General features: G+C 44.3%; 1 protein-coding gene across 1 annotated transcript in view; it reads left to right on the top strand.

The window, feature by feature from the left end:
* The first annotated feature begins 9,298 nt into the window (after window positions 1–9,298).
* The window catches only part of LOC139565689 (uncharacterized), a 48,684-nt gene continuing 44,358 nt past the window's right edge, over window positions 9,299–13,624 (top strand). Inside the window, exon 1 of the mRNA XM_071386186.1 lies at window positions 9,299–10,682. Coding sequence (XP_071242287.1) covers window positions 9,299–10,682 — 1,384 coding nt within the window. The remainder of the gene's footprint in view (window positions 10,683–13,624) is intronic.

Consider the following 13,624-nt stretch of genomic DNA (forward strand, 5'->3'; position numbering starts at 1 on the left):
CTCTCTTTCTCTCTCCTCGCTCGCATGAGCAACATTTCAGAGTCGTATACTAACAGTAAGTAACAAAAGGTGAAACTTGATCGTATATACATAACGGCGATGTCAAGTGTATTGCAGGTGGTAAACGTACTACAGTCGATGTCACTCCAGTTGTGTGTTCAGTTACTGCTGCCTTCTGAGCAACATGAAAGTGATGGATGAAAGTTTTGCTTTCCCCCAGCCCAGTGCTGAATTAAATTGAAAGCTACTCTTTATTCCCTCCTGTTTCTCTCGCTCGCTGCTGCAGAATCAGGTTTGTTTGCAATTGATTTAAGCCAGGGGGGTCTTTGTGGAGGAAAAGGGCTAAGATGTCCTCTTGATGGAAAAGATGATTACATTTGTTTTGTCTCTCTCTCCCTTTGCCTATGTCAGTAAATCAGATCAGTGCGCTCCCTTGTCAACACGCGCTCCTTGTTGAGCAGTCAAAGATGATTTGCAAACGTGCCATTTGTTTTTTCCCGGCGTTTCTCACTGAAAGCCTTCATTTTTCAGCATCCTTGCGGAGTCCTTGTCTTTCCGCCAAAGAGTTTTTAACCTTATTCAGAAAATGAGACGGGGAGGGAGACGGAGAGAGAGACGGGGAGGGAGACGGAGAGAGAGACGGGGAGGGAGACGGAGAGAGAGACGGGGAGGGAGACGGAGAGAGAGACGGGGAGGGAGACGGAGAGAGAGACGGGGAGGGAGACGGAGAGAGAGACGGGGAGGGAGACGGAGAGAGAGACGGGGAGGGAGACGGAGAGAGAGACGGGGAGGGAGACGGAGAGAGAGACGGGGAAGGAGAAAGAGTTTGACTTTTATGATGCAGTTTCACTCATTGCGTGACTAAGGTGGTTTGGGAAACTTTGAGTCTTGTCTAAAGCAGGTGGTGTTTACCTCTGTCTGTAGCTGGCTGTGGATAGGAAGGCATGGTTGTCGATAGGCTTGGTTCTGTGTTGAGGGTTGGTTCTGGGTTGTCAACTTTCTCCCTTTGTACTGGAATAGGAGCTTCCTGTGGGGAAAGAGACTACAGAGCCATTATTCATCATCCTCTAGCTCTCTCTGCTCTCCTGTCTCCAATGGCAGCAGTCTGTCTCAGGCTCATTCATCATGTGTCCAAACAGGGCTGAGTAGGGAGCTACTCTCTAACCCTCTGCTATAGAGATGTAATGAAAGCCCTATGGCTGGGCTCTGATAAACATCTCAATGATAACATTATTAACCAGGGTCAATTATGATGGCTTGATAGTGAGACGTCAACACGTTGATGATACTTCAAGGTTACAGTTCTTTTTTTGTATTTCCGTACTATTCCATTGTCTGAAACGGTTACTGTGAAGGTTCACAGTAGCTTTTCACCTTGAAGATTCAAATTGTAATCAAAAGATGTAATTAATGATGAGGATGTCTGAATTTGTTATTAGACTCAGTTGGTGTAGCATGGTGCTTGCAACACCAGGATAGTGGGTTTGATTCCCTGGACCACCCATATAATAAAAAATAGATGCATGACTAAGTCGCTTTGGATAAATGTGTCACCTAAATGGCATATATTAATTTGTTAACCCTTTACACTTGTACATGTATACGGGTTGAAAATAGCAGATTTGAGCACTAATAAGCGCCTGAATTGGAACGTTGTGGCTGTACAGTAACATGCTATACATGACGTCAGAGTTCTGGCTCTGAGCTTCACAGTGCTGTATGGGTTTTGACAGACAGACCTTCTAAACTTGAGCACCGCGCATGACAAGAAGTTGCCCCCATCTCTCTCAGTAATTGGGCAACTTTTTTGTTGTCTGAGTGAGGGAAATGCTGTAAATTTAAGACAACTCAATGTATTTTGAAAGATGAGATGTTGAGGATTATAATAAATAGCGCTTTGATGTCATACAAGCAACCGAAACACCTGCTAGTCCAAATGTGCTCTTCGCATGTCCAAATCATACAACTCATTTCATATACAGTTGAATTCGGAAGTTTACATACACTTAGGTTGGAGTCATTAAAACTTGTTTCTCAAACACTCCACAAATTTCTTGTTAACAAACTATAGTTTTGGCAAGTTGGTTAGGATATCTACTTTGTGTATGACACAAGTCATTTTTCCAACAATTGTTTACAGACAGATTATTTCACTTATAATTCACTGTATCACAATTCCAGTGAGTCAGAAGTTTACATACACTAAGTGTACTGTGCCTTTAAACAGCTTGGAAAATTCCAGAAAATTATGTCATGGCTTTAGAAGGTTCTGATAGGCTAATTGACATAATTTGAGTCAATTGGAGGTGTACCTGTGGATGTATTTCAAGGCCTGCCTTCAAACTCAGTGCCTCTTTGCTTGACATCATGGGAAAATCAAAAGAAATCAGCCAAGACCTCAGAAAATAATTGTAGACGTCCACAAGTCTGGTTCATCCTTGTGAGCAATTTCCAAATGCCTGAAGGTACCACGTTCATCTGTACAAACAATAGTACGCAAGTATAAACACCATGGGATCACACAGCCGTCATACCGCTCAGGAAGAAGACGCGTTCTGTCTCCTGGAGATAAATGTACTTTGGTGCGAAAAGTGCAAATCAATCCCAGAACAACAGCAAAAGACCTTGTGAAGATGCTGGAGGAAACAGGTACAAAAGTATCTATATCCACAGTGAAAGGAGTCCTATATTGACATAACCTGAAAGGCCGCTCAGCAAGGAAGAAGCCGCTGCTCCAAAACTGCCATAAAAAAAACAGACTACGGTTTGCAACAGCACATGGGGACAAAGATTGTACTTTTTGGAGAAATGTCCTCTGGTCTGATGAAACAAAAATAGATCTGTTTGGCCATAATGATCATCGTTATGTTTGGAGGAAAAAGGGGGAGGCTTGCAAGCCGAAGAACACCATCCCAACCGTGAAGCGGCATCTCATATGTATATACTGTACTCTATACCACCTACTGCATCTTGCCATCTTTATGTAATACATGTATCACTAGCCACTTTAAACAATGCCACTTAATATAATGTTTACATACCCTATATTACTCATCTCATATGTATATACTGTACTCGATACCATCTACTGCATCTTGCCTACGCCGTTCTGTACCATCACTCATTCATATATCTTTATGTACATATTCTTCATCCCTTTACACTTGTGTGTATAAGGTAGCTGTTGTGAAAGTGTTAGGTTAGATTACTCGTTGGTTATTACTGCATTGTCGGAACTAGAAGCACAAGCATTTTGCTACACTCGCATTAACATCTGCTAACCATGTGTATGTGACAAATACAATTGGATTTGATTTGATTTGAAGCATGGAGGTGGCAGCATCATGTTGTGGGGGTGCTTTGCTACAGGAGGGACTGGTGCACTTCACAAAATAGATGGCATCATGAGGGAGGAGCATCGATATATTGACGCAACATCTCAAGACATCAGTCAGGAAGTTAAAGCTTGGTCGCAAATGGGTCTTCCAAATGGACAATGACCCAAGCATACTTCCAAAGTTCTGTCGAAATGGTGTAAGGATAACAAATTCAAGGTATTGGAGTGGCCATCACAAAGCCCTGACCTCAATCCTATTGAAAATTTGTGGGCAGAACTGAAAAAGCGTGTGCGAGCAAGGAGGCCGACAAACCCGACTCAGTTACACCATCAGGAGGAATGGACCAAAATTCACCCAACTTATTGTGGGAAGCTTGTGGACGGCTACCTGAAGCATTTGACCCAAGTTAAACAATTTAAAGGCAATGCTACCAAGTACTCATTGAATGTATGTAAACCTCTTACCCACTGGGAATGTGATGAAAGAAATAAAAGCTGAAATAAACCTTTCTCTCAACTATTATTCTGACATTTCACGTTCTTAAAATAAAGTGGTGATCCTAACTGACCTAAGACAGGGAATTTTTCCTAGGATAAAATGTCAGGAATTGTGAAAAACTAAGTTTAAATGTATTTGGCTAAGGTGTGTGTAAACTTCCGACTTCAACTGTACATTGTATATGTCTGAACAGAATGAGCCTACACAGTTTGTTTCTTGTGGAACAAAAATTGCAGCGGCACACGCACCTGAATGCACTCATGCCTCCTTTCTACTGTACGCGCACAAGAATTACGATCTGTTTCCTGAATTGCCTTGTGAATGCCAAACACTGTAAGATCATATTTTATAACTTAGCTCGTCATGTTGGCAATAGAACAAGCTTTCAAATGATGGCCACCTGACCCAGATGGCGATTTATAATGGACCGTTTTTGGATTGCATCAACAACAACAGCAATCGTGTGATTGTGGAGATGCAGCATTGTGTTCCAAATGAAACTACAAGTGGGCTTGGTTTAGTTCCTCAACAGCACAGCTAGGAGAACTCAAAGCCTTGTAATTTTGTTGTCCAACGTTGCTCCTACCCAACATTTTTAGGAATAGTCTTAGGTTACTGAATGTATCCAGAATATTTCTATTTCGTTGTCAACAAATGTGGCAAAAAGTACAGTATGCGGCTTTCCTTCAGGCTAATCCTGTTGAGTGATCCAGTTTTAGGGAACTTTTGTTCTTCTTCCCTGAACAGTCAAGGGGATCTACAGTAGCTGCCCATTACTACTAGGTGTAAATCTCAACGTAACAGTTCTGTGGTCCACAGGAGACGTGTCAATACTCTGAGCCATATAGTTTGTGGCAGTGTTTCTTCAGGGACAACATTTGCCTTGAAGTACTGTCTTTCCTCATCTTCAATGTCAGCCCGCGGGGCTCCGACGACAACATATGTTCCCGCTTCAATGTCCTCAAGACATGGCGGCAATCACTCGTCACACAAACCAAACGTTACGCATTGCTGCCCGGGCTTCTGTCTCTCTCTTTTTCTCTCTTCTATCTCTTTTCGCTCCTCTCTCTCTCCCGCCAAAACAGATTGGGCAAATTACGAGTTGCAGTTATGCCTCAAAAGTACTTTGATGAATATACAGCACGGCGCCACCCACCCACTGTTGAGATGACAAAATCATTAATTGCCGTTGTGCGTAAGCTGCATGGCGCTCAGGAGCGTCTCGCCCAGTGTGAACGGCTGTCGAAAACTCAGTTGTAAAAGATTAATCTGTTGCCTTCAGGTAGGTGATGAAAATCAATGGCAAGAAGAGAAATACTCCTAGCTGTTTGTTTAACGAGAGAATAAAGGAGAGGTGGAACATCCTTGTTTCTTTTCCCCAGGACATGTTTAGTCCTTGAACGTTCCCAGTGTGACCGTGATACTGTACCTTTATCTGAGATGAGAATGAGGAACCACTTGTGATTTATCAATACTGGGGTACAGCATTACTTTTGAGGTATGTACACTACCGGTCAAAAGTTTTAGAACACCTACTCATACTAGGGTTTTTCTTAATTTTTTACTATTTTCTACATTGTAGAATAATAGTGAAGATATTAAAGCTATGAAATAACACATATGGAATCATGTAGTAACCAAAAAAGTGTTAAACATATTGAAATATATTTCATATTTGAGATTCTTCAAATAGCCACCCTTTGCCTTGATGACAGATTTGCACACTCTGGCATTCTCTCAACCAGCTTCACCTGGAATGCTTTTTCAACAGTCTTGAAGGAGTTCCCACATATGCTGAGCATTTGTTGGCTGCTTTTTCATCACTCTGCGGTCCGACTCATCCCAAACCATCTCAATTTGGTTGAGGTCGGGGGATTGTGGAGGCCAGGTCATCTGATGCAGCACTCCATCACTCTCCTTATTGGTAAAATAGCCCTTACACAGCCTGGAGGTGTGTTGTGTCATTGTCCTGTTGAAAAACAAATGATAGTCCCACTAAACTCAAACTAGATGGGATGGCGTATTGCTGCAGAATGCTGTGGTAGCCATGCTGGTTAAGTGTGCCTTGAATTCCCCACACCATAACACCACCTCCTCCATGCTTTATGACGGGAAATACACATGCGGAGATCATCCGTTCACCAACACTGCGTCTCACAAAGACACGCGGTTGGAACCAAAAATCTCAAATTTGGACTCCAGATTTCCACCGGTCTAATGTCCATGGCTCGTGTTTCTTGGCCAAAGAAAGTCTCTTATTTTTATTGGTGTCCTTTAGTAGTGTTTTCTTTGCAGCAATTCGACCATGAAGGCTTGTGTCATGACGTTGGCCTGTGAGTAAGGTTATTAATGACCCCCCCCGCCCCCCCCCATAAATACCTTTCTCTCTTCCCTCTCTCTTGACTCGACTGAGGGACTCTTGAATAGCCTTTGTTAAACAGAGAGTCTGGGAACATCAAACAAGTGGAGGGAAAGGAACCAGATGTCGGCAATAGAACCAGTTGAAAATATGCGTTGGTACTTAATGAATATGATGTCAGTTCGGTTGTCATCTGAGACATTATGACTGATGACAGGACGACATAAACTGTATCTGGGAAAGTCTACACATTATAGTTATCAGATTCACATGGAATTGTTGTGCAATTTAAATGCAATTTAAATGAAACTATTTGTGAAAAGATTAGCTTCCAAATGAGAGAATTGGGTTTTCATAAGATTAGAGCTCTGCTCAATCAGTGGCCCGCCCCTGTGAATAGACATGGGTTGTTAACTATGAAACACACCATTCTCTCCCTCCACTATATGAGCCCTTGACAAAAATGTAACCTCCTGTTCCGGGTACATTAGGACGACGGTCCGATGTCAGAAGGCTTCAGATAATAACTACAGAACGAAGCCAACCTCAGCGTGAGCTTTGGTTGCGAATGGTATGAACTTTGAACTCTTATTCGCTACAGAAGTGATACCTCCTAGCCGTTCAGTTAGCAGCGGCTGCTGTAAACGTGGGCTAAGAAAGGACGGACAGAGTATCCCGTCTACCACACAACGACGACACTGCAACGTTTCCCATTAACCACCAGAGACACTCTTCAAAGGACAAAGGACTCTGTTGGGCAACACGGCCTTCCATCTACCACCAACCTATTGAAGCACAGCTCAGAGTAAATATTTATTGCATTTTCCTTTTCCAAATGGGCGGTAATTTAGAATGCATAAGATTCTGTATTTACGATAGAGTAGCTGCCTACTGCCCGATAGAGACATCGCTTCTCCCTTTGTTCTTCAGTCTTCCCGCTCTTTCACTCAAACCCAACCCCCTTTTCTTTGTGTAACCAGCTGTCATATCTCTTCCGTCCGCTAGGGACGTTTTCCTTTATGACATAATTTGTAATCAAGGTATGATTCATTCTGTGTATGTGTAATTCTGTGTGATTAGTTAGGTATTTAGTAAATAAATAATTAAACCCAATTTTGTATTGCTGATTCAACTCGTTAGCCAGGGTTCGTGGAGATAACCAAGAATTTACATCTTTCAGATGTAATAAGTTGACGATTAATATTGACTGCTATTGATGTAAAATATTACTAGATCTTTAAGAGTTTATTCGGAAGATAACTGCTCTATAAATATTATTTTGTGGTGCCCCGACTTTCTAGTTAATGACATTTACATGATTAGCTCAATCAGGTAATATTAATTACAGAGAAATTATTTTATAGAACAGCATGTCATACCACTTAATCCGGCATAGCCAAAAACACGACACTTGATTCACACAGTCTCCTCTGAACAGTCGATGTTGAGATGTGTCTGCTACTTGAACACTGCGAAGCAATTATTTGCGCTCAAATTTCTGACTCTGGTAATTCTAATGAACTCCTCCTCTGTAGCAGAGATAACTGGGTCTTCCATTCCTGTGGTGGTCCTCATGAGAGCCAGTTTCATCATAGCCCTTGATGGTTTTTGCGACTGCACTTGAAGAAACTTTCAAAGTTCTTGAAATGTTTCATATTGGCTGACCTTCATGTCTTAAAGTAATGATGGACTGTCGTTTGTCGTTGCTTATTTGCATATGTGTTTTTACTTCTTTGCATATGTGCTATTTCATAGTTTTGATGTCTTCACTATTACTTTAAAATGTAGAAAATTGTAAAAATAAAGAAAAAAAATAAAGAAAAACCCTTGAATGAGTAGGTGTTCTGAAACTTTTGATCCGTAGTGTATATTGTATTTCTCTCATGTGTCCTGTACTAGGCCTATAGCCCCAAAACCATTTCCCCCTTTCTGTACCACATGGACTTGCATGTTCAAGTGAAAGTACTTAGTTGAACTGGGACAGCTTGAAGCAGGTATTTGGACATGTCTGGTCAGAGAGAGAGATGAGACAAAGATATGTAATGTAGTTAGCCAAAGTTCAATCAGTAAAATTGGCCTTAATGCTCGTTTAACTTAATCAAGCATCATAACATAATTCACCTTTGTTTCTTATTCTACGGGCATAGTGGGAATGAATACAAACGTGGCATCATCTTCATAGTGCCTTGTGTCTTCTTTCCTACTAGCCATGTGTGGAATTTCATTCACCTATTTACCTTATAGCCTACAAGCACGGACAATAATGCACATTCCTCTCGCTTGCTGTTTAACTTATGGGCTCATTCTTGTAAATATCACCTTCCTCTCTCAACAAATGGAGGTAAATGTTGGGATGTATTTGTATGTCAACTTAACCTCGTTCTCTCACTCGCAGTTTTTCAGCACGAGTTTTCGACAACCATCCAGATCCTCACCACCACCAGCTATAATAACTTTAAGGCCCGTGGAACTCCTTTCCAACCAGCGCGGCGTTTCGATACCAGCGGCCCCACATAGAGCTACCTGTCATCACGTCATCTGGCTCTGAGGATCTTCCCTCGGAGACGGGGCCATTCCCCAAACCATTTGATAACAGTATCATATTGCATTCGGTCTTTATTGTTCATTCAGTTAAGCCTGTACTCGATTGAATTTGCAGATGGTAATCTCTTAATATGGTAGTTAGTACTCTGTTTTCACTGATCTGTGGGTTGGGTCCTGTGTCTCAGTTGGTAAGATTGCGCCCCTAGAAAAATCAAGGTTGGGGGGTACATTTCCCTCTGCGATCAGATACACATACTAAAGATATGGCATACATATTAAGATTAGATTAGATCAACTTTATTATCCAACCAGGAGGAAATTAATTTGGTTATGTGTTTAAAAAGGCAGAGTACATGAAAACATAATAATACACAATCAAATGCATTTGAACGTGCAATAGCCTATATACGGTATTTACAGTGAAAGTGAAATGTACTGAACACTAAGGAGTCCAAAACTATCCATTGTACAGCCAGTTGGAAATTGTTGGAACTTATATCATTATTATATATATTAGAGACATTTCAAGTTTTACGTTCTGTTATTTTTCAAAGGACCTATGGCTAAAGCCCAGTGTCGCCCCACATCTACTGCCCCATGCCCAGTGTCCCCCCACATCTACTGCCCCATGCCCAGTGTCCCCCCACATCTACTGCCCCATGCCCAGTGTCCCCCCATATCTACTGCCCCATGCCCAGTGTCCCCCCATATCTACTTCCCCATGCCCAGTGTCCCCCCACATATACTGCCCCATGTCCAGTGTCCCCCCACATCTACTGCCCCATGCCCAGTGTCCCCCCACATCTACTGCCCCATGCCCAGTGTCCCCCCACATCTACTGCCCCAAGCCCAGTGTCCCCCCACATCTACTGCCCCAACCCCAGTGTCCCCCCAGATCTACTGCCCCATGCCCAGTGTCCCCCCACATCTACTGCCCCATGCCCAGTGTCCCCCCACATCTACTGCCCCATGCCCAGTGTCCCCACACATCTACTGCCCCATGCCCAGTGTCCCCCCACATCTACTGCCCCATGCCCAGTGTCACCCCACATCTACTGCCCCATGCCCAGTGTCACCCCACATCTACTGCCCCATGCCCAGTGTCCCCCCACATCTACTGCCCCATGCCCAGTGTCCCCCCACCATCTACTGCCCCATGCCCAGTGTCCCCCCATATCTACTGCCCCATGCCCAGTGTCCCCCCATATCTACTGCCCCATGCCCCGTGTCCCCCCCACATCTACTGCCCCATGCCCAGTGTCCCCCCACATCTACTGCCCCATGCCCAGTTTCCCCCCACATCTACTGCCCCATGCCCAGTGTCACCCCACATCTTCTGCCCCATGCCCAGTTTCCCCCCACATCTACTGCCCCATGCCCAGTTTCCCCCCACATCTACTGCCCCATGCCCAGTGTCCCCCCACCATCTACTGCCCCATGCCCAGTGTCCCCCCACATCTACTGCCCCATGCCCAGTGTCCCCCCACATCTACTGCCCCATGCCCAGTTTCCCCCCACATCTACTGCCCCATGCCCAGTGTCACCCCACATCTACTGCCCCATGCCCAGTTTCCCCCCACATCTACTGCCCCATGCCCAGTGTCCCCCCACATCTACTGCCCCATGCCCAGTTTCCCCCCACATCTACTGCCCCATGCCCAGTGTCACCCCACATCTACTGCCCCATGCCCAGTTTCCCCCCACATCTACTGCCCCATGCCCAGTTTCCCCCCACATCTACTGCCCCATGCCCAGTGTCCCCCCACCATCTACTGCCCCATGCCCAGTGTCCCCCCACATCTACTGCCCCATGCCCAGTGTCCCCCCACATCTACTGCCCCATGCCCAGTTTCCCCCCACATCTACTGCCCCATGCCCAGTTTCCCCCCACATCTACTGCCCCATGCCCAGTTTCCCCCCACATCTACTGCCCCATGCCCATGGTAGTGATTTATCTGTCTTCCTTCTGTCTAACACCTGCTCTCTCTTTACACACCGTACTACTGTACCATGTCCATGGTAGTGATCTATCTGTCTTCTTTCTGTCTAACACCTGCTCTCTCTCTACACACCGTACTACTGTACCATGCCCATGGTAGTGATCTATCTGTCTTCTTTCTGTCTAACACCTGCTCTCTCTTTACACACCGTACTACTGTACCATGTCCATGGTAGTGATCTATCTGTCTGCTTTCTGTCTAACACCTGCTCTCTCTTTACACACCGTACTACTGTACCATGCCCATGGTAGTGATCTATCTGTCTTCTGTCTAACACCTGCTCTCTCTTTACACACCGTACTACTGTACCATGCCCATGGTAGTGATCTATCTGTCTTCTGTCTAACACCTGCTCTCTCTTTACACACCGTACTACTGTACCATGCCCATGGTAGTGATCTATCTGTCTTCTGTCTAACACCTGCTCTCTCTTTACACACCGTACTACTGTACCATGCCCATGGTAGTGATCTATCTGTCTTCTGTCTAACACCTGCTCTCTCTTTACACACCGTACTACTGTACCATGCCCATGGTAGTGATCTATCTGTCTTCTGTCTAACACCTGCTCTCTCTTTACACACCGTACTACTGTACCATGTCCATGGTAGTGATCTATCTGTCTTCTGTCTAACACCTGCTCTCTCTTTACACACCGTACTACTGTACCATGTCCATGGTAGTGATCTATCTGTCTTCTGTCTAACACCTGCTCTCTCTTTACACACCGTACTACTGTACCATGCCCATGGTAGTGATCTATCTGTCTTCTGTCTAACACCTGCTCTCTCTTTACACACCGTACTACTGTACCATGTCCATGGTAGTGATCTATCTGTCTTCTGTCTAACACCTGCTCTCTCTTTACACACCGTACTACTGTACCATGTCCATGGTAGTGATCTATCTGTCTTCTGTCTAACACCTGCTCTCTCTTTACACACCGTACTACTGTACCGCCACCCAGAATGAATAAAACAGCTTGTGAGGTCGCTGTCAGATATTAGCTAAGCAATAAAAAGCTGAATGTTTGATAAGGTATATTCAGACAGTGATATTATTACATCGTTACATCAGCTAGTGTTTGAGGTTAGGGCCAAAGTTTGGTGTCACTTTGTCATTTCTCAGTATTGTAGGCCTACAGACAGTATCTGACAATATTGGATTTCATTCTGGTTTTGAATGAAATATCCCAGAAAAAAAGTTAATCTCATGTAGATTTCTCTCATCTCTTACTGTAAGTAGGCAGGTTGTTATTTATGGAATTGTATACATTTTTGTTCATAAGTTATTATTGTAATGTGCAATAATTCCATCAGTCCAAAGCCCCCTTAGTTCTATCTTCAACAACGCTCTTTATTTTTATCAGTCTGTCGCTTTCCCTGTTTCTCTCTCTCTGCTTCTCTCCCTCTGTTCCTTTTTGTCTTTGATTTCCATTAATCTTTTTTGAGGGCCTTATACAATCCATCTCCCCAGCCATGGGGTATTCCCTGGGGGTAAATTACTCTGGAGGCCTAGTGTGCCCTTGCACTGTATCAGATTGACCCTCGGCTTGTTTGCCATTTTGTATACTGCACTGTTTATTTAACAAGGAGCAGAGTGAGTGTGATTTCCAGGGACGGTCCCTCTGATAGTAGCTTTGACACCCTGCCTTGAATAATGACCCTCATTATGGAGCCTCTGACAGCTGCTGAAAGGCCTGATTTATGAATATGCTGGGTGCTGTGGAGCTGCTTGGAGCTGCCTGGGACTACATGGAGACCCTCTCCACTCATGCCTCTCACTGGCTCCCCTGGTCTTGCTCCTGGCTAGCTGGCTGGCTACTCCACCACCAGCACCCCTCACACACACACACACACACACACACACACACACACACACACACACACACACACACACACACACACACACACACACGTCCATGAAGATGTGTATATATGTGCACACACACATGAGAGCTGAGATGGAGGGAAGAAATGCAGAGAGATATGGGTCTAGGTCTGGCTGTATCCTAACCCTCTGAGCTTTTGTCTTAACATTGTAGTCAGGAATTGACATTGACAGTCATAAGTAATTGCTTCAAGCATTGGATTGGTAAGGAAAACACACACCAACACAACTACAGGTGAATGTAAAGTAGTAGCGTGGGTCTACCCTGAAAAGCGAATAAGTTCCCATGAAAGTTTTTATTTTATGTTATTTTATTTTATGTGCTGTTATGGAAGCTTCCGCGACACACTTCTGAAGAACTCCCTCCTCTACAACTTCATGTTTTTCTTTTTTGGTCAGTCCTTTATGAAATGTTAAAATCACCTGAGAGATTAACCCTATACATATGAACCCTTTTTAAAAATCACACATCAAAGGGTCCATAAATAAATGATGAGAGATATATTTCTTTTTTTTCCTGCCCCAGCAGAATCGATGAAGAAATGCATCTCTCCTACAGTAGGTGCTACAGTAGTTGAGCTTGCCGAGGCCTTGAGAAGAGATGCGGCAGCTAGCCTCCTGTTTGAGAGGTGGGATATCCAGCTATCCAGCGGATATGCATAAACACTAGACAGGCGGGCGAGAGCTGTGCCGCAGATAAAGCTGTACAAGCCTGTCAGAATCCAGCAGCTAGCCTAGTGATTTATGACCATCCCACCAAATCCACCACTAGCCTTTTGTTTACAGTGGAGATGGCCCTGTTTGACCAGCGCACTTACACACACACATGGATACACACACACACACACACACACACACACACACACACACACACACACACACACACACACACACACACACACACACACACACACACACACACACACACACACACACACACACACACACACACACACACACACACACACACACACACACACACACACACAATACCC

This window comes from Salvelinus alpinus, chromosome 37 (genome assembly GCF_045679555.1).
Source record: "Salvelinus alpinus chromosome 37, SLU_Salpinus.1, whole genome shotgun sequence".
NCBI classification, from domain to species: domain Eukaryota; kingdom Metazoa; phylum Chordata; class Actinopteri; order Salmoniformes; family Salmonidae; genus Salvelinus; species Salvelinus alpinus.